Source organism: Pleurodeles waltl, chromosome 2_2 (genome assembly GCF_031143425.1).
Source record: "Pleurodeles waltl isolate 20211129_DDA chromosome 2_2, aPleWal1.hap1.20221129, whole genome shotgun sequence".
In the NCBI taxonomy this organism is placed as follows: Eukaryota; Metazoa; Chordata; class Amphibia; order Caudata; family Salamandridae; genus Pleurodeles; species Pleurodeles waltl.
This window is the reverse complement of record NC_090439.1, coordinates 641199590-641225344: the sequence shown is the minus strand read 5'-3', so window position 1 is coordinate 641225344 and position 25755 is coordinate 641199590. Positions and strand designations below refer to the sequence as shown.

General features: G+C 49.4%; 1 protein-coding gene across 1 annotated transcript in view; it reads right to left on the bottom strand.

Annotated features, from left to right (window-relative positions):
* LOC138276944 (lipoxygenase homology domain-containing protein 1-like) overlaps nt 1–25755 on the bottom strand; it is a 262443-nt gene that overhangs the window by 188119 nt on the left and 48569 nt on the right. The window contains exons 2-3 of the mRNA XM_069219211.1: nt 9733–9887; nt 6771–6984 (exon numbers count right to left, since the gene is read on the bottom strand). Of these exons, the coding sequence (XP_069075312.1) occupies nt 6771–6984; nt 9733–9887 (369 nt within the window). The remainder of the gene's footprint in view (nt 1–6770; nt 6985–9732; nt 9888–25755) is intronic.

The following is a 25755-nucleotide window of genomic DNA, read 5'->3' as shown; positions in this document are numbered from 1 at the left end:
TACATTTACACCGAAGGAAAGGCAGTGTTGGCTTCACCAGAATAGAATTTATGAAACACAGGCTAAGCTGTTCACCGAACTGTTACCTTCATCTCTTAAGTCTTGACACTGGCTCATTTTCTAAAGTAATGTTGGCTGAACCGGTCACTCACTTTCTCTGTAGTTGCACCTGACTTGCAGATTGTTGCTGGTCACTACCACATTAAGAATATGTTCTCATTTAATACATTATTGGCCTGTCAAAAGTACCATGAGCAAATTTTCAGCAGCAGTTCACCTTCCTAGATCTCAAAGTAACTCCTCCTTGAGATATATATAAAAAAATGTTTATGTTATGCCACTTGTAAATACTGCTTCTCAGGACTGCATGCCCTGTTGTCTGTTTTTCTGTTTGCGTTTCTCAAAATAATATTTACTGAACGTAATGCAGTGTTAATGTTGGAAGAAAGAGCATGCTGCAGATTGGGGGGAATATACTGGGGCTGGTTTGGCATGTTTTATATTTAAAGTAAGACCAATTGTGCTGGAGCACTTTTGTAAAGGCTGCCATCAGTGTAACATCCAGTAATAGAATCCAAGGGTTTCATAAAAACAGTATTGCCAAAAGAGCCACGTCCATTCAGTAGTACAGTGGTAAAGGTTTGGTATGTAGCTAAGTGGCGAGTTATTGCGTATTGTTGCAAATACATATCAATAAAACATGGCGTGGTAGCACACTGTCATGTGCAGACAGTATAATTTCCATTAAAATAGCCACAAAATTCACGTTGACATGCCCAATTACTAATACAACTACATAGTACAGAAACAATAGTGTGTGGACATTGATTTGTTGCAAATTTTTAATAGTTGCACATCCCAAGAGTCTTGATTAGTTTTGATCCTGCTAAAATCTGTATTTCCATTGCACTTCAAACTTGCAAAATAAATTGCTTAATTTGCACTTTTCTAACTGTTGCTATAGTTTGAAATATTTGTACAGTTCTTTTACAGGTATTCAAATGTTAGGTAGTAGAAGGAAACTGACATCCTATAACCTTTCTTTTCACTCACCCCGTACCCTAGCATGATCCTCACATAGTTCACTTTAAAAAATCCTCTAACTTTGCAGAGAAAAAAAATAAACACCAATCTTCGTGGTAAAAGAATAAACAGCAGATTGTCAAAAAAACATCTTTCTTTGAACGCACAGCACATTTGACAAGAGAAAAAGAAAATGTAAAGGCATCTTTATTGCATTGCTCAATCACCTTCTGAACTTCAGCATGGTTATTTCGAGGGTGCTGCAGCGCCTCCGGCAGCCCTTCCAGTGCCAATGAGTAAGTACTTCCGTCAGTGTTCATGTCACAGCTATATGAGCATGGCTGATGCAAATAACATTTGAATTTGTAATTCAGCCCCGCAGTAGCATTTTCGTAAGAATGTCTGGGCAATCATTACTGTCTCATGAAACTCTTGCTGTGCTATAATACCATACACAAGCCTTATATCACCCTAATTAACGCTTCGGTTTGAAACTTATTAAGTGCAGTGTTTAGCAGAGAAAATAGCTCTGAAGTAAACTATAATTATCGATGAAGTAAAAGGAAAATAATAATAATAATAATAACAACACATTATGCTTGTTTTTAACAAGTTAAGTAATGGAAACGAGTGTGCGTCACATGCAGTCAGGCATGATGGAATGGTTCGGCACTTTCTGAGAACCTCCTGGAAGTTTAGGAAGGCTAATATACGCCTAAACACTGACTGCGCGTGCATAGTTCGCCACTGACTAACTGTAAACAGTGTTGCCAGATTGGGCTACTTCCCACACAAATGGGCGACATTTTTCCCATTTGTGCGAGAAAAAACTCAATTGGCGGGTGCCTATTTTTTGGGCTTCTATAAGCCCTTTGTGCGCATTTTTTAAAGCGGGGCGGCGCATCACCGCTGCATGCCGTTTATTTTATTAACGCAGCCTGCCAGGCTCATCATGGCAGGCGAGGCAGCCTTTAGTTACGTGACGTGAGGCTAAACACACACATCACGTGGTGAGAGAGAGACAGAGAGGCTTGAGACTTCCTCCTTCCTTATTGTGAAGATGACATCAATGAATGACTAGTGCGTGCAGGCTCAATGCTGAGCTGCGCGGCTGGTAGGCAATAGCATGCAGCAGGACAGTCAAAGGGCTGCGCACCTGCCCAGCGCCTGCTCCTGCTGAGTGAGACAGCAAATGAGCATGCACGGCTGCACGCCACCACCACGCCGGACGCGGTGACTGTGCGACCAATCATGCCGGCAAATGAAGATGTGACGATCATGCTGTGATGCGATTTGGCATCATGACAGGCATGCGAGGATGCAGTGCATGCCTGCGTCCATCCGTGCAGCAGTGTGTCTGTAAACTCAACGAACTCAGTCATGCTGAGCAGCGGAGCGGCCCATCACTCTGCCCAAGTGGGTCACTCACGTCGACCTGTCATCATGCGTCGAAAACTTGGATTGGGCAGAGTGCCATCAATCTAGTAGTGCGCGAAAGGGCTACCAATTGATGGCCCTGCCAAAAATTATTGGCCTGCCCCCGCGGCGCTATTTAAAATCCTGCGTGACGTGAGTGTGCGTAGACTGCACACGTGGTGGTATCTGGTGAGGGACCTCCTCCCTCTTCTCTTCTGTGCGCGGGCACCAGCCCCCACTGTCAGTCACTCCCCAGCCTCAGCCTGCCCAGCACGTGTGGTGGTGGGCCCCCCCTGGACCAGTCTCTTCTGTTGTGCGCTCCCCAAATCAACACCAGCCCCAGAGTGAGTGATTGGGGTCTGGGAGAGGGGAACCACCCCCTTCCCCCTTCCTGTAGTGTAGGTGCTACCTACCCCCCCCCTACACTGACGTGCGGCCGTTTGGTGCGCAGCTGTGGAAGACAAGGTAGGTGTGTTTCAATTTGTGCCTTTGTAAGTAGATGTATTCCATATTTTTTATATTCAGGGGCTAATTGTGGATTGACAGTGCAATGGATCTAAAGCATGGCCGGATTGAATAAAACAATTATACAGCTTGAATAAAACAATGCAGCTGGCACTGCAGAGGGGCCCCTTGAAGATGTGGCATATGGCTATAATACTTTATTATATTTAGTGTAGGGATAAGGTGCAGCAGGCGCATGGGAGTGCAACAGCAGAATCCCACATCTGTTTCAATCAAATGTCCCAGGGCCCTGCTGCAGTGCTGGAGGGTATGTAGGTTATGGAGGGGGGTGGAGAGGAGGTACCAGAATGCTGAGGGTACTGGCGTAACGCAGCATGATGAACCGGCCCCTTGCTGAATGTGTGGGTGGTGGGGTGAGGAGGGTGTTGAGGGGGGCGTGTTATGCCCCTGGCTCAGGACTCCTGTATTTTGCTACAGCAACCTTGGAGATCTGCAAAACAAAGACTTGGGCTCAAGGCTTCCTGTCCATTACTAGCTAGAGACTTGGCACATCTGAAGGCAATCAGCCAGCCTAAAGAAAAAGACTATAGCTCCCAAAATTCCCTTTGGTAAAAGCCTCTGGCAGCCTTTCTCCCAGCTACGGAGGTAACCAGGCTGGAGTGGCAGACAAGGGAACATCTTGTGCCATCTAGCCTGGCACACAAGGGCACGTTGAGCTTCCGGAGGGCACCAGGGTGAGTGGCATCCAGGGTGGCATAGCCAGTGCTTAATTTGTAAATAATAACGTGCTGGTGTCCAAAGCTCTCCTCTTAAACACACGGCTGCTGCAATTAAATGTGCGAACACGGAATACTGAGGCAGCGTAATCCTGAAGTCATCTCGGGCCACTTAAATCCATTTTAAGCTATTCCCTGCCATTTCACCTCACTCCTGCAGCTTTCTCCTCTCTCCCTTTTGGATGCTTTTTTCCATTTTTGTCTTCCTCCGTCTTTCCCATATGTGTCTTTTTCTCACAGTAAATGCTTGAGGCAGAAAAAAAAGTGTCAGCCCTAAAAAATAAGTGCCGTTGCTCCACATCTGAAACAACAATCACAAATTAAGCACTGGATGGAATCACATGAAGGTTAGTGATGACAAAAGGTTATTGTTTTCGACTCATATTGCAAGGGGGTTACCAGCTGAGTTGCACAGTGCATGCTTTGCAGGGCAGTTAAATAATAATAAATCATTCAGTTTGGGTATTAAACCATTTTATCGGAAACCTTTTGCACGTTTGGTAGCAGTCCATCTTATACTGCCTGTAATGCAAGTTTAACATAATGACTTACATTTGCACAACACACAATTCTCCATTGCACCAACGAAGATTTAATTCTGTGGCTTTTTGGTTACACACAGACCTTTCAATGCATTAACTCATAGAGGTTTCATAATAATCAATGATTAACTTAACTTTGCTATTTTTTCATTTAAGGCATGAGTTATTATGTATGTAGCTACCTGAAAGAGAATATTTTGGTTTTCTTAGCCACACGTTTAACCCCACCCCATTTCATGCAGCATCACTGTTCCCATACTTTTTTTAATGCCCTTTGAGATGTGTGCTCAGCTGATTTATTCATTTATTTCACTCCAGTTGCAGACAGTGCAAGCACAAAAGTGGTCTCATTGGCTGAGCTAAGTGATATGTGGGTACATGGTCAGTGCTCAGCCTCACTGCATGGTTCTGTTCGTGATCTTAGTGCCTAAATTATTTACATCACTTCTTGTCATGCTCTGCTCAGCGTAGCCATTGCTTGCATTTGACACAAAATACTAGTCTTTACAAATAATTTAAGTTTAAGTTCGCAGAGTTTGGATCACTGTATTCTGGCCTCTGGTAGGAAATGTTTGCTTCAGCCTACCATTGCATTATTTCAGTGTTAAAAGTTTGGGCTACTTTTTGGGCTGGGACCGGTTCATTTGGGCTAACTTTGGGCTGGTCGTTCAACAGCTTTGGGCATTAGAAGGCTTTTAAAATCTGCCAACACTGACTGTAAATGAGGTAGTCACAATAGCTAGTCGGTCCATAACAGTCGAGCTGAATTAACCCAGCTATAACTTCAAGAGAAAATTAGCTGAGGGTGTCTGGCATCATCTCTGAGATCCTCAATTCTCCAAGGTTTAATGATTCCAAGGAACTTCTTGTGCTGGACACAAGTTCGAGATATTTCTACGGTAAGCCGAAATGCATGGAATGACCTGCCATTTGACTTAAACATAAATCTGTAACATGAGCTTTAGGAAAGCTATCCAAAGCTAACCAAATAAGGGAAGCGCACTAAACAGTTAATTTTCCGTATGTTTCATTTTTCAGTTAGGTGCCTAGAGACAAAATAAGTATGCGAGCCATCCCATATAAATCTATAAAATATAATGAATACTATAGATTTGTGGTGTTCTTTGTGATTTGACATTTGGCCGCGTATCTCGGTGGCAGGCTTCTTAAGGAGGCACCACGAGGGTCAAGAGTTGAGAATTCAACAGTCAATGAACAGACACAATAATGTAGCATCCAGCCCAGTAGTAGGCCCAGTGCTTATCTTTTAGTTCAAAGAAAGTATGTTAATCTCACAGCAAAATGAAATACTGCATATTCCAAAAGGAATTGGAAGGAATAACTGAGGACTGAAGCATAAATATTTATATTTACATTTTTCTGAACAGACACACTGTTTTTATTTTGTTTACTAATTTTGATGCCAAAGTCACCCAAGCAAATAGCCAATATTCACCGGTATTTATGCGCCAAATTTTCACATGGCTGCAAAAACCTTCATGTGCAATAAAAAAAAAACAATACAACTCACTGATTCATAGTTTATTAATTTGCATTTGTAAATGTATTTTCTAACATGGAAACTATTGCATGTGTAGTGACATTTTATGTGTGAGAACATCTGCTCCTACAGGTAGTTCTGTCTGCGTTCTATGGTGGGCACGCCCACCCACTGACTTGCACGTTTTTGGATTGGCAAAATGTTTTTATATTTATTCCTGACAACTGTTATTTGACAGGAGTACATTTTATTTCAGGGTGGGAAAGAGGAGGGTCTCCTATGTTAGATTTACACTCTATGGCTTCCTACATGTACCCCCAAAGTACGTATATGAACCTCCATCATTCGTTGGTTCCCAGGAGTAATCCTGGAATTCTTTGTGAATTTCGAAAACTTAATTTACTCAAAACATGGTCCCAAGTTTACGGATAAAATTCATAACTTTGAGAATCATGGTAGAATCTGCAGTGAACTGTATAGAGTGCTTTCTTAAAAAACTACTTAGTTTTTATTTCCTAGGTTGGAACAGTATTCTTCATCTTTAAAAGCTGAGGGGCTGTTTTGTCTTTGTGAGTCACCTTTTTTCAGATAATATATTGTAAGTTTATAACTTTCATTACATGTGGTAGCTGATTTTTTCTGAAATGATTCTGTTTATCAAAGTATGGCGAACCAAAAAAGGAACCGATTATAAAACACAATTCCTAATGCCTCAAATGTTTCCAGCACTGCACTGAAAATTAGTGACACTTGTTTTCTAAGCAGATCTGAAAACTATGAACCACAATTCTGCTATGATTAGGTGTCAAATATTCATGTAGTACTCTTATCTTATTCTAAATTTCATGAGTACACCAAGATAGCCCATGGGTTACTTTTGTCTTACTTCTGAAATAGAGGAGTAAGCCATGAGTATTGCATGAGAAAACCCGACAACTTCGCATTCTTGCCTCCTTCTAGCCCCAGAGTAAAATGCAGAAATTGTGAAGCCAAAGCAGTGGAACTCATTGCATGTTTATGGTTTTATGCTATTATAAATATATTTACCTAATGTCATTAGCTTCCCCACAGTTTGACATGGCCCAATATTGCTGTCCAGCCAGTTCCAAAATGGGAACACCCACTCGTGTATGGCACTTTGAGATTCTCGAACTGTTACCATTTTCAGGAGCATCCCAGACCCATATCCTTCACCATCATGCCCAAAGACGATCTTTTGTAGCTGGCTTAGTGAAACAGCCTCCACAATAAAGGAATCCACCTGGAAAAACATACTGGTTAAATGTTACTGACCACACACAGAGTTCTACAGTAGTTGCAACATCATGGAAGTCGTAGTGCAAATGACATCACAAACCAAAAGCAGACCCCCTGATAGCTTTCACTACTAAAATCGCTCCAACCATCTTGCAGGAAACTAACCACATCTACCTAATTTAAATGCTGCACTAACACCATCAATGAAGCATCCAACTGATGTAAGACCCTCTTCAAGAGAATCAAGCACTGCACCAACCCCTTCCCAGGCCAACCTATCGGACACCCCATCAATAAGAGCAACACATTAACAACTTCACCCATGAAAAGATACAGAAATTCCAACAGGACATCAGCAACACAAAGCTTACACTCTTACCACTGGAAATTTACCCATACAATATCTTGCAGTGGTCATCCTTCAACTGCCTTTCATTCACAGATGTCACCCACAACCTCAATTCCCTCAAAACATCCTCCTATGGAGACAATGTCCTGAAAACATCTCACTTCAAAGCCCTCTCTCCTAATACACTCTCAGCTCTATTTGGTATTGTCAGTGCTTCCCTTGCCCAAGAACCCTTCTGGGAAGACGGTAGGATTGGTTATATCATTCTCCCTCACTTCACACCGCAATGGCCTACCAAACTACCACTCCATCACCCACCTACACTCCATATGCAGGATTACCAAAAAGCAAAGCACACAGTCAAGGACAACATTTTCCTCCAAATTCTTCTTGATCTATCAGCTGCCGCATTGTCAACCATCCCATCCCATTGACACCCTGATGTCTCATATGGAATTCACAGGCACTAGTTCTCCTCCTGCCTACCAAACTGCCATCAGTTCCAGCAGATCAACACTTTAAGATCGCAGAAGCTCCCTGTGATTTTCAGAGCCTCTGTACTCCATTGTGTCCGCCTGCACCTTCCATCTCTGCATGGAACACTTCAGAACTCTATCCATTGACAGCAAAATCAAAATTCACTAATCAACCTGCTACACACATAAGTGTCTTTAACAATCAACATCCCGTGACTCAATCACTGCCTTCATCACATCCAGGCCTGGAGTTTTAGCACCTACCTGACACTCTGCTTCAACAAAACACAATTCTTCCTGTTCTCCAATAAACACAAACAACAACTAGCCATAACTTGATTTAAAGGCATAAACCTGGAAGGCATCAACCCAATACCTTCATCCATGCCAAGGCATGCAAATTCTCTCTAGACTCAGACCTGTCCCTTAAGTACAACAATATGATGGCATCCACTTTATCACTTGGAAAAAAAGAAAAACCTTCATGCCTGAAAGTGAACACAATTCTTCCTGTTCTCCAATAAACACATATAACAACTAGTCACAACTTGATTTAATGGCACAAACATGAAAGGCTTCAACCCATAAATTTCATCCAGTGCCAAAACATTTGAATTATCTTTTGACTCAGACCTGCCATTCAAGGACCAAGGTAGCATGACATCAGCTTTATCGCTTGGAAAAAAGAGAAACCTTCCTCCCTGAAAGTTATAACAGATCTATTGTCCAAGCTGTCCTTCTCTGGTACCTGGGTGAAGGCAATGTATGCTCCATAGCTCCACAGACTCAACACTGGCCTCCTGAAATCATTCTGCATGCTGCAGCATGCCTCATCATAGGCATGACGAAATTCAGCCCACTAACCCCCACCCTGCTGGAACTCCACTGTCTTCCCCTTCATGCCAGCATAACCTTCATGACCAGATACATCATGAACAAGGACACCAAGAATTGTCACTGATCAGGTATATCAAGGTATGTGCAGCAATCAATCAATTGTAAGAAAGAAAAAAAACAGAAAGCACATGTGCTCCATATGTCCAAATAGGATCTAAATCAACACCTTTATCACTTACTGTCCCAGCTTTCTTCCAATTCATCAAAGATCTAAAAAAACACTTCTTTTAAACAAGCAGTACATCGTAGCAATTGAAAAGTCCCTCACTTCTCACTAGCTCTCTCACCTTCACTAGTCTGTAATTGATCTTGAATAGTGCTCTTGGACTGGCCCTGTCCAGTGCTCTGTTGCACCCTGCTAGCTTCTTGCTCTACAGATACTCACATACATACCTATGTTATGATCAATGGATTCCGGACATATGTTAATGTATTTAACCCATTTAACAATTTCTACACTGCTGCACCCCCAGAAAGGCACTGACACATTTTACACAGAACAAAAGAAGAATACAAATAAATTGATGATAACACTGATTAATATATCAAATGGAAGGAAAGTAAATGCTAATTTATGAGCAGAGGGTTATCATTGATCATGGATATCAGAGTATGTGCAGTGATATTGAGCCCATTTAGATACAGTGATTTCGGATTATAAACCTTAGTACTAAATCTTGTAAATAAAATATCAAACCTAACAATGTAGGGTTCAGATTTGGAGATGCTGCCATGAAGTAGATCTTTGACTTGATGCTGGGAGCTGTGGTCATGAAGTTGATATAGTGCTAACTTCAATGAACACTCCATACCGGTAGATAACATGAGCACAACATTTAAATTCTGATCGGATTTATTCAATACATTTTTCGAAAAATTCATACAAAGTAGAACATATATAAAATATATACATTCCTTCAATGTTCTTGGAGAACTTGTATTGGTCTATCACAGTGGTTGAAGAGGTTGTAGAATGCAGTACGCATATGTGCAGATCCACACACCTTAAGAAGACGCGCATGCGGTTTACCTTATTCCGTTGAAATGGTTTCCCACTCGTTAGAGACTGTTCGAGTTTGCGTGCCCCGGTATCACCTCTCTCGCCATAGATGGTGAGGTAAACATTTGCGAAGGTTTCTGCTCCCCAGTGATCTCCAGTATATACGGAGACATAATACTTATTAACTGTAAATGGAAGAGAACAATGAGTGAAACCTCACAGTAAACTAAATATAAAGTATACTGAACATTTGAAATACTAGTTGAATCACGTTATAGAGTACAGTTAATAACTGGAAGATGCCAATGCGTTTACCTATACATCCACTGAAAATCCAACTGAAGTGACAAACACTGTGAAAGAAATGTCAAACCTAGCAGGCTGATCCCAGGCAGCGGTACCTGCCTTCATGGCCACACACTTGTTTACCTTGGAAAAGTAATCTAGAAAAATAGGTCTAAAAGTGATAGCGAAGATGCAGATTTTTTGAAAATGAAAATGCATCCTAAAATACTTTTTTGTGATGTAAAATATTTCTCCTTTAACTGAGGAACTTGTATGAAAGCATTAGTGTGTGGGTGTACATTGAAAAAATATGTAAAAATAGAGGACTTGAGAGTAAAGGCGTGGATTACTTTTAGTTGAATCGAATTAATGCTCGACTGATGGTAATAGTTATTGTGATCGACATAATCTAGGAGTATGTGTTTGTTTAATTTAAAGTTAGCTATAATGCTGTTGAAGAGGTGTTATTGCCATTTCCTATTTTATGGAGAGCCACCATCTTTGTTTATAGGTTTAGTGTCATAATGCCTTTGACTGTGACTTTTTGAGAAAGTCAAATTCAAAAGTCAAAATCTTTTGAAAATGTCCAGCAGATCAATATGTCTGGAAACATCCTCGGGCTGGATATTTGATAACCAGCACATGTACATGACAGGATGCGCACCATTACGGGGTGCAGAGAATAACTCTAATTTCTACAATACCTCGTCAGATTTACAACAGATTAGCAGCCTTGAAGAACGACGCACGGGGCGTCTGATGAGCTTTTTGTATTTGCTCCGAAGGACATTGTTGCAGCTTCAGCGTGTGTCATTGATGGGGGTATGGAAAAGTCAATGTCAGTAATTAAAATGAAGCACAGGCTTGGGCATGAATATTTTATTATGCGTGTATGTTGGCAGCTCTGCTGTTGCTGGCCATTCGCATTAGTAAGAGAATCACAATAGCTTGGTGCTGATGATCATCAACATGCGAGCCAACAACTTGTGCTCTGTATTTACTACTTTAATTATGCATTTCTGCAGGCTGCTCTTATCTTGCCTCAGCCTGTCATGCAAAAGTCTCCCCATAAAGCTTGGTGCAGGAGCGGAGGCGCTGGTCACACTGTCCTAAAGCCAGCACTAGCTACTGGATAACTATAATGAAAAGCGAATAAACACCGATCCTTGTAATATTTTTTAAAAGAAGTGAAGTTGCTATACCAGGTGAAGTAAACTGCAGAGAAGGGAATTGTAATACATTTTTAGAGCAGAGGTAGAATGGCTGTTGATTTTAAGGATGTAGGGTCTGTACCTCTGGGCAGAGAGTGGTTGATAAGAGAGTTGATGCAAAGGAGGATGTGGAAACAAAGTGATACAGGTTTAATGATATGAGTGTTGGAAAAAGTCAGACGGTGCACTGGATTTTCTGTCTTGATTTTAGGAATGAGTTAATCTGGCAAGGTTTTCTTCAACTGTGTACCTTGGGAATATTGACCAGTTTTGGGTGAATATTGCTCTCCTGCTTAAAACAATTTGAAAGAAATTCGTTTATTGTATGAGGGCAACTCAGGCAAAACCACAATCCTTATGAGGGTGAACCACAGAAGTCACTAAATTAACCTGTGCTTAACCCTCTGATAGATTGCCATAAATCAGTTTGGCTTACTTCAGAGGCAATGTGTAAAGTAGTTATGTAGCACACGAACAGCAATAAAGCGAAAACACAACATAAGAAAAGCCCCAAAGCATTTTAGAAAAATAGAGTACATGTTAATAAATCAAATAATACCAGAACAACAAAAATCCAACCAGTGGATCTGAGATTTTCTAATTGAAAGTCTGTAGTGAACATAACACCTAAAAGCACAAAGTGAGACTCTTGGTCATCTGGTCATATGAGACCGGGGGAGTTAAAGAAGGCCACAATGGACAACGGGTTGGATACAGAAGCCAGGCTTAATATCGCAGAAATAGTTATCTTCTCAAAGTCCAACATGAAGAGTTCCACTTGTGGTGTGGAAAGGTGGCCTCGAGGAGCAGGGAGAGTTTCATGTGTGGTCATCCCTGCAATGTGAAGAGCCAGCTGGGCGGTGTGGGCTCTCATCACTGTACCATGAATAGTGGGTTGGGATTCATAGACTGCTACTGCAGGAGCTTCATGTTTACGGTCACTGTGGGCTGTTGTCGCTTCAACACAAAGAGCAGATCTCACGTTGCCAGTCATTGCTGGTGGTCACTGTAGCCACACCACAGCTTTGTGTTGGTGGTCATCATGCACCGCAGAGACCCCGTGCAAAGGGGCCCATTCGTAGTTGCAAAGAGCCCAAACTCCAGGATTTCATCTTTTGCTCTTTTGAGGAGCTCAAACTGATGACAGTCAAGGGTCAGGGACCTGGGCAGTGCCTCTTAGGAATCAGGAACTCACTCCTGCAGAGGTCAGCAGGGAGTAGGTACATACAGTTGCAGGTTTAGTGCATTAGGTCAGCTGTGCAGATGTAAGGAGGCCTTTGGAGCGTGTTTGTCCCTGTAGCTTGCACAGGAGATCAGCCAACGGACCTTTAGAGTCACTCAGGTTATCCTCGGATGAAGACAATCAGGTACAGTCTTCGCTGTCAGACGTCAAGGCAGTCCACAGCAGCAGGGCAGTTCTTTGGCACTAGGGCAGTGTTTTTCTGTAATGTCCACGGGTCTAGGAGTGTTCCAAAGAGTGGCTTTGGCGGTACCACTTTTAAACATGGTGCCATATCTATTTGGTGGGATTCCCTATAATACTCCCATAAATGGAAAGGGGAAAGTTCTTCCTCTTCCTCTGACAAGGCTCCAAACTGCCTGGGGTGAAAAAAGATAAGACAGGCCTCGAGTCAGATTCCTTAATATGTGTTGGAGGCAAAGCCCTTTGAAATGCAAGTGGGGTTGGGTACAGCCCCTCCCAGTTATCCAGCCATGTTGATCTATCCTGTCCACACCTAAGGCCCATTTGTGTTACTGTCCGGAAACAATGCACAAGGTCCAACAGTAATGCCGTTCACCACCACGTGACCCAGGACATTTGCAAAAGGCACAAATGGTTAGGACAAGTAAATGCCAACCTTCTCTAAGTTCAAACAGACAAACAACAGTCAGTACTGATGTTACTTCACCAAAATACTACTTAACATCCAAGAGCACACAACTCAGTTATTGTGTTCTCCTTTTGTTTACATCAATATTTATGAAAAACACACTTTTTTCTGTATCTTATTTTTGCATTTTCTGTCATAAACATAAAAACAACAAACAAAACACTTCAAATCAAGTTTTTAGGTGCTCACCACAATGAACTGTTATAAAGACACTAAGGCCCTCATTCCGAGCCTGGCGGACAGCGGAGGCCGCCCGCCAGGCTTCCCCCCTCCGAAATACCGCTCCGCGGTCGTAAGACCGCGGAGGGTATTCCGAGTTTTCCCCTGGGCTGGCGGGCGGTCTTCACAAGACCGCCCGCCAGCCCAGGGGAAAACTCCCTTCCCACGATGACGCCGGCTCGTAATAGAGCCGGCGGAGTGGGAAGGTGCGACGGGTGCAGTTGCACCCGTCGCGTATTTCAGTGTCTGCTTTGCAGACACTGAAATACTTTTAGGGGCCCTCTTACGGGGGCCCCTGCCGTGCCCATGCCATGGGCATGGGCACGGCAGGGGCCCCCAGGGGCCCCGCGACTCCCCCTCCCGCCATCCGGTTCCCGGCGGGAGAACCGCCAGGAACTGGATGGCGGGAGGGGGAGTCGGAATCCCCATGCCGGCGCAGCATGCTGCGCCGGCTTGGAGGATTCCTTTGGGCCAGTGGGAAACCGGCGGGAGACCGCCGGTTTCCCTTCTCTGACCGCGGCTGAGCCGCCGCGGTCAGAATGCCCCGCGGGGCACCGCCGGCCTGTCGGCGGTGCCACCGCGTCCCACGGCCCTGGCGGACTTGTTCCGCCAGGGTCGTAATGACCCCCTAAATTGTTAGAAATCACACATCAGCAAATTATTGATACACATAAATATTGATGTCCCAGTTCTGGAATTAACCATCAACAAGAGCCTATGATGGACTGAGCTGACAACTGGGACTCTTAGTCAAGCGCCCAAGACCAGGGGAAGGAAGCTTATATTTTGTTTACTTCTTATAAGTGGCATTTTCACAAATGTGACCTAAAACTAGACTTTACCATTAAGGAGGATTTTAAATTTCAATTCATTTGAGTGTAAACAGTATATTTCTATCTGCTCCCATTCTAAAGTTATCACTTACTAAATGTAATAAGGTAACCCTGTGATAGTCAATGGGAGACATATGCCTTACAAAAGTGAAAAACAACTTAGGAGTTTTTTCACTGCCAGGAAAAGTAAACTTAAGTAGACATACCAACTTTTTTTCAATACAATTTACCCTGCCCTACAAGCCTTTGAAGCTTACCTTAGGTAGTAATTTAGAAGTATCAATGTTAGAAATGGGGTCTTTGGATGGCAATCAGGTTACCCCCTGTCCAAGCAAGGACCCTCACTCTAGTCAGGGTAAAGGAGAATCACCCTCAGTTAACCCCCACTCAGCCCCTTGGTAGCTTGGCACAAGCAGGCAGGCTTAACTTCAGAAGCGAGGTGTAAAGTATTTGTACCAACACACAGTAACGCAGTAAAAACACTACAAAATGCCACAATACAGGTTTAGAAAAATAGAGAGTATTTATCTAAACAAAACAAGACCAAAATGACAAAAATCCAACACACACAAGGCAAGTTATGAATTTAAAAAGCAAAAAAGTCTTAAATCCTTTAAGGAACAGTGAGAACATTGTTAGCACACAAAAGTACCTGGGTTGCATCAAAATAACACCGCACGGCGAGTGTGCATCAGAAGAAGCCATTGATGCGTTGATTTCTCTCGAAAGGAAGACTGTGTGTCATTCCGACGTGCGTCATTTTTCCTCTCCGGCAAGAGAGCAATGCGTTGATCCGGATAGGCACCTCGGGTCTGGGCAGGCTTTGCGTTGTTTTTCCGCACCCAGCGAGGTTGCATTGAAAATCCAATCGCATGGTATCACAAAACCGCACTGCATGGGGTTTGCGTCATTATCAGCCTCCGTTAGCAGGTGTTGAGTGTCGTTTCTCAAGCCACGTTGCGTCAATCGTCCAACTGCGATGCAGATGGAGCGTGATGTCAGCCACGAAGACAGCGGCGTGTCATTTCTCAGCTGCATCACAGAAGGCGCAGAAAATTTACCGCCCGGCGGTCTGTGTGTGGATTTTCAGTCTTGGTCTGCCAGCTTCACCTTTCAATGGCCAAGGAACTAGGTAGGGCACCACTTGGCAAGGCAGAAGTCTCAGCAGAGAGTCCAGGTGCTGGCAGGGGAAGTCTTTGATGGCCCTGAGACTTCAACAACAGGAGGCAAGCTCAGGTCATGCACTTGGAGATTCTTCACAAGCAGGAATGCACAACAAAGTCCAGTCTTTGTCCCCTTTCACAGGCAGAAGCAGCAACTGTAGGATAGCTTCACAAAGCACAGTCTCAGGTACGGCAGCACTTCTCAGCTCTTCAGCTCTTCTCCTTGGCAGAAGTTCCTTTTGATGCCAGAAGTGATCTAATTTTCAGGGGTTTGAGGGAGCCCTTCTTATAACCCTTCCTGCCTTTGAAGAAGGCCTACTTCAAAGGAAAGACTCTCTTGTTTGTCAGATCCTGCCTTGCCCAGGCCATGCCCCAGACACACACCAGGGGGTTCGAGACTGCTTGTGTGAGGGCAGGCACAGCCCTTTCAGGTGTAAGTGACCACTCCTTCACTCCTTCCTAGCACAGATGGCTCATCAGGATATGCAGGCTAAACCCCAGCTCCCTCTGTGTCACTGTCTAGAGAGAGGTGCAAACAGCCCATCTCTCAAACTGACTTAGACAGGGAATCCACAAACAGGAAGAGTCACAGAATGGTTTAAGCAAGAAAAGGCCTACTTTCTAAAAGTGGCATTTTCAAACACATTGGTGGTCATTCTGACCTCGGCGGTAAAAGGCGCCTACCGCCGGTCAGAAATCCTCCATAATCCCGCCGCGGTCGCGGAAACCCGCCACGGTCATTCTGACCCGCAGAAGGCAAACCTCCGAAAATCCGACAGCCACAACAGACCGCCAGACCAGCGGTCGGCGGAAAAGTGGAGGTGACAAAACCTCCACCGTCACGCCAACAGAAATACGCCCATGCCATTACGACCCACGAATCCACGCGGCGGTCATTCAAACGCGGTATTCCATTGGCGGGACACACCGCCGCGGTCAGAATACACACAAACGAACAAAACTCAGCCACATTGGACGATTTGAATCCCACACACCTGATACACATACACACACCACTCCCACACACACAATACAATATAAAACACACACCCACATCACCCACAAACCCCTACGCCAAAAAATTCTGAAAGAAGGCCAGAGAGAGACACCACCATTCACAAACTAGCAGCCACAGCCACTCCACACCATCACCCACACACTATCCACACACAAAACAACACACACCACCACACTCAACACACTTAACTACACATACTCCACCCCACACATCATACACACCACCCCATGGCACCCCAAAGACACCCCCGCTTCTCCGACGAAGAACTCAGGGTCATGGTGGAGGAAATCGTTCGGGTAGAGCCCCAGCTGTTCGGCACACAGATACAATACACCAGCATTGCCCGGAGGACGGAGCTATGGCAGCGGATTGTCGACAGGGTCAACGCTGTGGGACAGCACCCCAGAAATCGGGAAGACATCAGGAAACGATGGAACGACCTACGGGGGAAGGTGCGTTCCATGGTATCCAGGCACAACATCGCCGTGCAGAAGACTGGCGGAGGACCCCCACCTCAACCCCCACAATTTACATCATGGGAGGAGGAAGTCTTGAACATCCTGCATCCTGACGGCCTCGCAGGAGTCGGCGGAGGAATGGATACTGGTAAGTTGAAGCTTCACTACTGCTTCCCCCCCACCTGCATGCCAAATCATACCCCAACCCTCACCCCCATCCTCGAACCCCACCCTCACCCCCACCCCCATCCTCACCCCCACCCTCACCCCCACCACCATCCTCACCCCCACCACCATCCTCACCCCCACCCCCAGCACACCTATTCCCTGCCAATGTCTCACCATCACAACCCACACATCCCAAAACCTAGGCCTGCATGCGTCCACTAAGCATGGACACCCATCACCAAAGCATGCCCAATGCATATACACATCCCCCCCACAAGCCACCCTCACCAAAGCCCCCACACACGAATGCCAGCACTTGGGGACACGGGAACCCACAGATACACCCATATGCCACACATTGAAACTATAACCATACCTCTATACCCCTGCAGGACCCGACCGTCAACACACCGCCGCGGAGGGCCCAGAATTCTCCACACCCCCCACCCAAGAGGCCGTCAGCGATGACAGCAGCTCTGTCGACCTGGACACCGATGACCAGCCCGGACCATCGGGGACCTCTGGACAGTCGGTTCCCCTCACACAGGCCCAGGCCACTACAGACCCCAACCCCTCTGGGAACACCAGCACAGCTCCCACCCAGCGGGCCCATGCCTCTGTCTCCAGGGCGCGTCAATCTGCGGTGTGTCTACCACTACAGGGCACCCAGGATAACCCACCACCCCAACAACAACAGGGACCTGGGGGCAGTGGTAGTGGGCACACCGGCCAGGGGGCAGAGGCCCATGGAAACAGGGCAACTCGGAGGGCAGCTGTGCGACAGGGGGGGGACGGGCCCAGGGAACCCACTCTCCACGAGGCCCTCACCACCATCATGGGAGCATACAACCGCTCCCAGGAGACGATGGCGACGGTACTGGCCCGGTTCCAGGAGATCCAGGTACTGCAGGAGGAACACTATCGGGGGTACAGGGAGGACATCAGAGCCCTCACCTCCACCCTGGTTACCATGGTAGGGCTGCTGCAGGACCTCGTCAACACCAGGACGGACACTCAACAACACCCAAGGGCCCCTGCCACTAGCCTGGACCAAGAACAGCCAACCACCTCCGCCGGCGCTAGTGGACAGGAGGCCCCCTCACAGCAGCAGCCCACCAGACCCCCACCTCCTGCAGGAGAAGAACCACCACGCAAGAGGGCCCTGAGATCTCGCAAGAAGACAGAGTAGGATGTCAAGACCCCCGCCAGCAATGGATACCACCTGATGTCATCCCACTGTCCCACATTGTCACCCTGTCCATCCTTGAACTGCCCATGCTCCATCTCTCCACAGGCCTCTGGACAATGCACCTGTGTGACTGTTACTCTGGACTCTGCCATGGACATTCCTTCACCATAGCCCCCACCCACTTGAAACCCCCCATCCCATTTTGAGCACTGAAATAAACACCTATTTTGCACAAAACTATCTGGAGTCTGGCTGTGATTTCAATATATTGTAATTGACATGACAGTGCAAATATGTCCTTGTACATGGTGAAGTCAACAAACAGCTGCCACAAAGCTGTAGTCCATGGGGAAACGAAGCACAGGACTCGTAGTGGGGACCCCAGATCTGAAATAGGGAGGGAAAAGCCACAACTCAGTCATCATACACTGGGGCAAATAGACAGGCAGCAGAGATGCAGGAGAGTAGTTCACATTTACTAAATTATCTTTGAATTGTTACCTGTGTCCTATTGGAAGTACTGTTCAATGATTCTGTCCCTGTTGTCTGTTTCAGCCCCGTCGTCTTCCTCCTCGTCACTCTCCTCAGGTTCCACCGCTGCCACAACACCACCGTCTCGACCATCCTCCTGCAGGAAAGGCACCTGGCGTCGCAAAGCCAGGTTGTGAAGCATGCAGCAGGCCACGATGATGTGACACACCTTCTTAGGTGAGTACATTAGGGATCCACCTGTCATATGCAGGCACCGAAACCTGGCCTTTAGGAGGCCAAAGGTGCGTTCGATCACCCTCCTAGTACGCCCATGGGCCTCATTGTACCGTTCCTCTGCCCTGGTCCGGGGATTCCTTACTGGGGTCAGTAGCCACGACAGGTTGGGGTACCCAGAGTCCCCCACTAGCCATACACGGTGTCTCTCTAGCTGTTCCATCACGTAAGGGATGCTGCTATTCCTCAGGATGTAGGCGTCATGCACTGACCCAGGGAATTTGGCATTTACATGCGAGATGTACTGGTCAGCCAAACACACCACCTGGATGTTCATTGAATGGTAACTTTTTCTGTTCCTGTACACCTGCTCCCTGTCTCTTGGGGGAACCAAAGCCACATGGGTCCCATCAATGGCACCAATGACGTTGGGAATATGTCCAAGGGCATAGAAATCACCCTTCACTGTAGCCAATTCGCCCACCTCAGGGAAAATGATGTAGCTCCTCACGTATTTCATCAGGGCAGACAACACTCTGGATAACACCTTCGAAAACATGGGCTGAGACATCCCAGAAGCAATTCCCACTGTTGTCTGAAATGAACCACTTGCCAAGAAATGGAGTACTGACATGACCTGCACCAGAGGGGGAATCCCTGTGGGTTGGCGGATGGGGGACATCAGGTCGGGCTCCAGCTGGGCACACAGTTCATGTATAGTGGCACGGTTAAGACGGTAGGTCAGGATAATGTGGCGTTCTTCCATTGTCGACAGGTCCACCAGCGGTCGGTACACGGGAGGATTCATCCGTCTCCTCGCCAAACCCAGCGGACGGTGCCTAGGAAGGACAACATGGAGCACACAGTCAAGCAACCCACAGGTACGTACTCACAGCTAGCACAGTAAACGATTCTCTATGCAGTGAATGGCGTGTCTGAGTGGCTATGCAAGGCCTAGGCCTGTGTGACGCAGTTGAAATTGAGCCATGTGGCCCCTGGAAATGGCAGCTGCCTGACCTGTGAAGTGTGACAATGGGATGTGAGGTCAATGCGCTGGCGTGGCACACCGCGGCGGGCGGCGGGCGAAGACCGCGGCGCGAAGCCGCATTGGTTAACATTGAAGCCTATGGGTTTCAGGAGCCAATGGCGAAGGGCGCCGGCGGTGGCGGGACGCACCGCCGCGGTACGCACCGCCGCGGACGTGACCGCCATTTTCTATCTACTTATCCACTTGCGACTTGAACTTTCACAGGAGAGGACCTATACTGCAAGTGTTGCTGTGACATCGGTCTGGAAGGGACAATGGCTGCTGCGCCTGGGAAAAGGGCCCCTGCCTTCACTGGAGAGGAGTTGGAGAAACTTGTGGATGGGGTCCTCCCCCAGTATGCGCTACTCTACGGTCCTCCAGACCAACAAGTGACTTTAATTCAATCTGGATTTGGGGCCACTGGCTGGCTTGGGGGCCTGGCGGGGGTCCTGGCGGGGATGGGGGGCATGTTGGGCCTGGCGGGGGGCATGGCGGGGGGCATGGCGGGGATGGGGGGCGTTGGGCCTGGCGGGGATGGGGGGCATGTTGGGCCTGGCGGGGGGCATGGCGGGGGGCCTGGCGGGGATGGGGGGCATGTTGGGCCTGGCGGGGGGCCTGGCGGGGGGCCTGGCGGGGGGCCTGGCGGGGATGGGAGGCATGTTGGGCCTGGCGGGGGGCCTGGCGGGGGTCCTGGCGGGGGTGGGGGGCATGTTGGGCCTGGCGGGGGGCATGGCGGGGGGCATGGCGGGGATGGGGGGGCATGTTGGGGCTGGCGGGGGGCCTGGCGGGGATGGGGGGCATGTTGGGCCTGGCGGGGGGCATGGCGGGGGGCATGGCGGGGATGGGGGGCGTTGGGCCTGGCGGGGGGCCTGGCGGGGATGGGGGGCATGTTGGGCCTGGCGGGGGCATGGCGGGGGGCCTGGCGGGGATGGGGGGGCATGTTGGGGCTGGCGGGTATGGGGGGCATGTTGGGCCTGGCGGGGGCATGGCGGGGGGCCTGGCGGGGATGGGGGGCGTTGGGCCTGGCGGGGGGCCTGGCGGGGATGGGGGGCATGTTGGGCCTGGCGGGGGGCATGGCGGGGGGCCTGGCGTTGGGCCACTGGCAAGGAAAATGCAGACAAACTTGAACGTGGTATTTCTCCCTCCCTGTACGTGTCACATAGGTCCGCGCCCATGAGAAGATCGGGATTTGGCGTGCCATCGCCAAGGAAGTCCGGACCCTGGGGGTCCACCATCGACGGGGCACCCACTGCCGCAAGAGGTGGGAGGACATCCGCCGCGGGACCAAGAAGACCGCCGAGTCTCTGCTGGGGATGGCCTCCCAACGTAGGCGGGGTGCTTGCCGTCAACTGACCCCCCTGATGTCCCGGATCCTGGCGGTGGCCTACCCTGATTTGGATGGGCACGTGAGGGCAGCACAGCAGACACAAGGGGGTGAGTACAAGCATTATCTACTCTGTTGTCGCGCAGTGGAGGTGTCTGGGTGGGGGAGGAGGGCTGTGGGTCCCCCTAGGCCAGGGCGATATCTGTAGGCTGGGCACCCCCGTAAGCCCCTGTGTCCCCAGCCACCACCCTCAGTAGTTTGTCAGTACAGCCATCCCTGGGCCGTGTCATCCATGGGTGCAGTTGTCAACTCTAGGCGTGTAGGGCATGTTCCACGGAATGCGTAGCGGACCCCAAGTGCGCAACTTAGTGCAGGGGGCATCTGTGTCTGTCATGTCCGCTAACTGTACCGGAGATCCATGTACTCAATATCCCTTTATTTCTCTCTCCCCCCCCCTTTTTGTTTGTCTTTCTGTGCTTGTGTGCATCAGCATCATCAGGCGGAGGAGAAGTGGCATCGGGGCAGGAGGGAGCTGCATCTCACATGGCCCAGGAGGGCCATGCCACAGAGTCAGACTGGACCAGTGAGACGGAGGGCGAGGGGAGCTCCACGACGGGGACGACTGGAGCCTGCAGCGACACGGACACGTCCTCGGAAGGGAGCTCCCTTGCGGGGGTGGCACCATCCGTGCCCCCCGCCATTACAGGTACAGCCGCCACACAGCGCACCATCTCCGCCCTCCCAGCAGCCCCTCAGCGTTCGCCCCGTGCCCGCTCTGCCAGGAAGCCGGGCATCTCCTTCGCCCCAGGCACCTCAGGCCCTGCCCCTGTTACCCCCGCTGCCCTCAGTGAGGAGGTCATTGACCTCCTCCGAACGCTCATTGTTGGGCAGACTACCCTTTTGAATGCCATCCAGGGGGTGGAGAGGGAGGTTCATCGCAGCAATGCGTACCTGGAGGGCATTCATTCGGGTCAGGCTGCCCATCAGCGATCGTTCCAGGCTCTGGCCTCAGCACTGACGGCAGCCATTGTCCCTGTCTCCTGCCTCCCTCTACTAACTCCCTCCTCCCAGTCTCCTGTTCCTCTGCCTGTCCCACCCACACCATCAGACCAGCCTGCACACACCTCAACACCCAAGAGAAGCTCATCCACACATAAGCACCACAGATCACGCAGACATTCACACACGCAACATTCCGATGCAGACATGCCAACAGTCACTACCACCTCTGTGACCCCCACCTCCTCGTCTCCCTCCTCCCTCCCTGTGACGTCTACACTCACACCTCCATTCACCTCACCATCAGCCAGTGTTTCCATCACCAGTACACCCTCCACTCCAGTCCGCACACGTGCAGTCACCACCCCCACTGCCATTTACACGTCCCCTGTGTCCTTTCCCACTGTGTCTGTCACCCCCTCTTCCACACCACACAAACGCAGCCACCCACCCACCCAACAGCCATCCACCTCACGACAGCCTATCCCTCCTGCACCTGCACCCAAAGACAGCAAACGTGACTCACCTACAACCACATCCTCTCCCTCCACTCCCATTCCCACTGTACCTACCACTCTCCATTGTCCCAAGAAACTCTTCCTCGCCACTGCTAACTTCTTTCCTGACCCTGAGCCCCCCCCTCCTTCTCGTCGGGGTAAGAAGAGCACCTCAGCCACCACCAGCCCTGCAGCCCCCTTGACAAGGGTGCAGGGGTATTGGAGCCCACCAGCCCGCATGTCTGGATCTTCGCCCAGCAGCAAGGGGACAGCCAGCCCACCCCCTGGGAAGAGGAGCAGAAGGCGGAAGGGGCGCCGCAGGAGCCCGGCTTCTACATCCCCCCCGGACACCACCCAGAGACAGTCACCAGCCACAGCTCCAAAGGGAGGAAAGGGCCACAGACTCCCGACTAAGGAGGGCAAGGGCAGCAAGTCGGAGAGGTCAGGCAGCAGGCCTGCTGCCCAGGAGGAGCCCACCACACCCATAGCCGCTGCCCAGGGAGGACCCAGCCCAGCTGGCCAGGAGGGCCCCACCACCCACAGCCCAGGTGGGCATTGAAGGAGCACCATCCCCGCTGCCCAGGAGGGCACCACCAGCCAATGAGCAGTTGGCCATAGACCGGCCGCCGTCTCAAGAACCGCTGAACTGGGCCCCGCCGTCTCAAGCACCGCTCCGCTGGGCCCCGCCGTCTCAAGCACCGCTCCGCTGGGCCCCGCCGTCTCAAGCACCGCTGAACTGGGCCCCGCCGTCTCAAGAACCGCTGAACTGGGCCCCGCCGTCTCAAGCACCGCTGAACTGGGCCCCGCCGTCTCAAGAACCGCTGAACTGGGCCCCGCCGTCTCAAGAACCGCTGAACTGGGCCCCGCCGTCTCAAGCACCGCTCCGCTGGGCCCCGCCGTCTCAAGCACCGCTCCGCTGGGCCCCGCCGTCTCAAGTACCGCTCCGCTGGGCCCCGCCGTCTCAAGAACCGCTCCCCTGGGCCCCGCCGTCTCAAGAACCGCTGAACTGGGCCCCGCCGTCTCAAGAACCGCTGAACTGGGCCCCGCCGTCTCAAGCACTGCTCCGCTGGGCCCCGCCGTCTCAAGCACTGCTCCGCTGGGCCCCGCCGTCTCAAGAACCGCTGAACTGGGCCCTTCAAGGCAAGAACCGCTGGCCCTTTGGCAGACGTGGCAGGGCAGGATCTATCTCGGGCAGGGCTGCAGGATGTCCTCTGGCCAACATGCCTCCTCCAGTGGCAGTGGGGTCTGTTATGGACTGTTTGGACTGTGGCTTTGCACTCCCCAGGATGGCCCAGTGGGCAGGCCACCCACTGTATGGACTGTATGGACTGTGGCTTTGCACTCCCCAGGATGGCCCAGTGGGCAGGCCACCCACTGTATGGACTGTATGGACTGTGGCTTTGCACTCCCCAGGATGGCCCAGTGGGCAGGCCACCCACTGTATGGACTGTATGGACTGTGGCTTTGCACTCCCCAGGATGGCCCAGTGGTCATGGAGTCCCCTCGTGGATCTGGCGTCGTGTACTCAAGTGGCTGAGGTGCCCCCCCTTCCCTTCCCCCTGAGGTGCCTGTCCTATTTTCTTTCTGATGCCCCTGCAGTGTTCTCTCCGTGGAGTTCTTGTCATGGGACTGGGCCTTGCCCCTTTGCACAGGACCCCTGTGGTCCACGGACAGTGGTTGGACTACATTTAGTAGCTGTATATATTTTGTACATAGTTTATTTATTTATTGGGATTACTGGTGTCCATATTTCAATATATCTGTCCGTTTATGATCTCTTCTTTTGGTCTTTGCATTATTTCGGGGGGGGGGGGGTTTGTGGGTTGTGACAGTGATCTGTGGGAATGCATTGATGTGTGTGTTGTAGTGGGTGTGGGTGGGTGGGTGTGTGCCGGTAATCTTTTCCCTCCCCTGTGTCGTAGGTGCAGTACTCACCGATGTCTTCCGCGCCGCCGGGCGTGCTCCTGGTATATGAGCAGGTATAGGAGTGCGGGGATGACCTGCAGCTCGGGTTCCATACTGCCGGAATCTCGCGTGGAGTGCGTAGAGGTGAGCGTTTTCCCGTTCGTAGTCTGTTTCCGCCGTGTTTTTATCGGCGGTGCTCCCGCCCAGGAAAAGGTGGCGGATTGGTGGGTCGTGATAGGGTGGGCGGTACATTGTCTGCCGCCTGGCTGTTGGCGGGGACCGCCGCGCTGTTTGTTTGTTCCGCCGTGGCGGGCGGAGTGTTAATGCGGCGGGCTGTGTTGGCGGTTCCCGCCAGGGTCAGAATTGCATATTTTGGACCGCCGGCCTGTTGGCGGCTTGGCCGCCGCATTATCACCGACCGCCAGGGTCAGAATGAGGGCCATAGTCTAAAATTCAATTTCACTAAAAGATGTATTTTTAAATTGTGAGTTCAGAGACCCCAAACTCCACATGTCTATATGCTCTCAAAGGGAATCTGAGCTTTAATAATATTTAAAGGCAGCCCCCATGTTAACCCATGAGAGAGATAGGCCTTGCAATAGTGAAAACCAAAATTGGCAGTATTTCACTGTCAGGACATGTAAAACACAGAAGCACATGCCCCACCTTTAACATACACTGCATCCTGCCCCTGGGGCTACCTAGGGCCTACCTTAGGGGTGCCTTACATGCATAAAAATTGATGGTTTAGGCCTGACAAGTGGGTACACTTGCCAAGTCGAATTGGCAGTTACAACTGCAGTCACAGACACTGGAGTGGCAGGTCTGAGCCATGCTTACAGAGCTACTAATGTGGATTGCACAACCAGCACTGCAGGCCCACTAGTAGCATTTGGTTTATAGGCCCTGGGCACCACTAGTGCACTATACTAGGGATTTACCAGTAAATCAAATAGGCCAATCATGGAAAGCCAATTACACATATATTTTACATAGGAGCACTTGCACTTTAGCACTGGATAGCAGTGGTAAAGTGCCCAGAGTAACAAAAACTGCAAAAACAGTCTAGCACACATCGACAACCTGGGAAACAGAGGCAAAAAGTAAGGTGAGACCACGCCAAGGATGCCAAGTCTAACAATCAATAAGTAGGCAGGTTT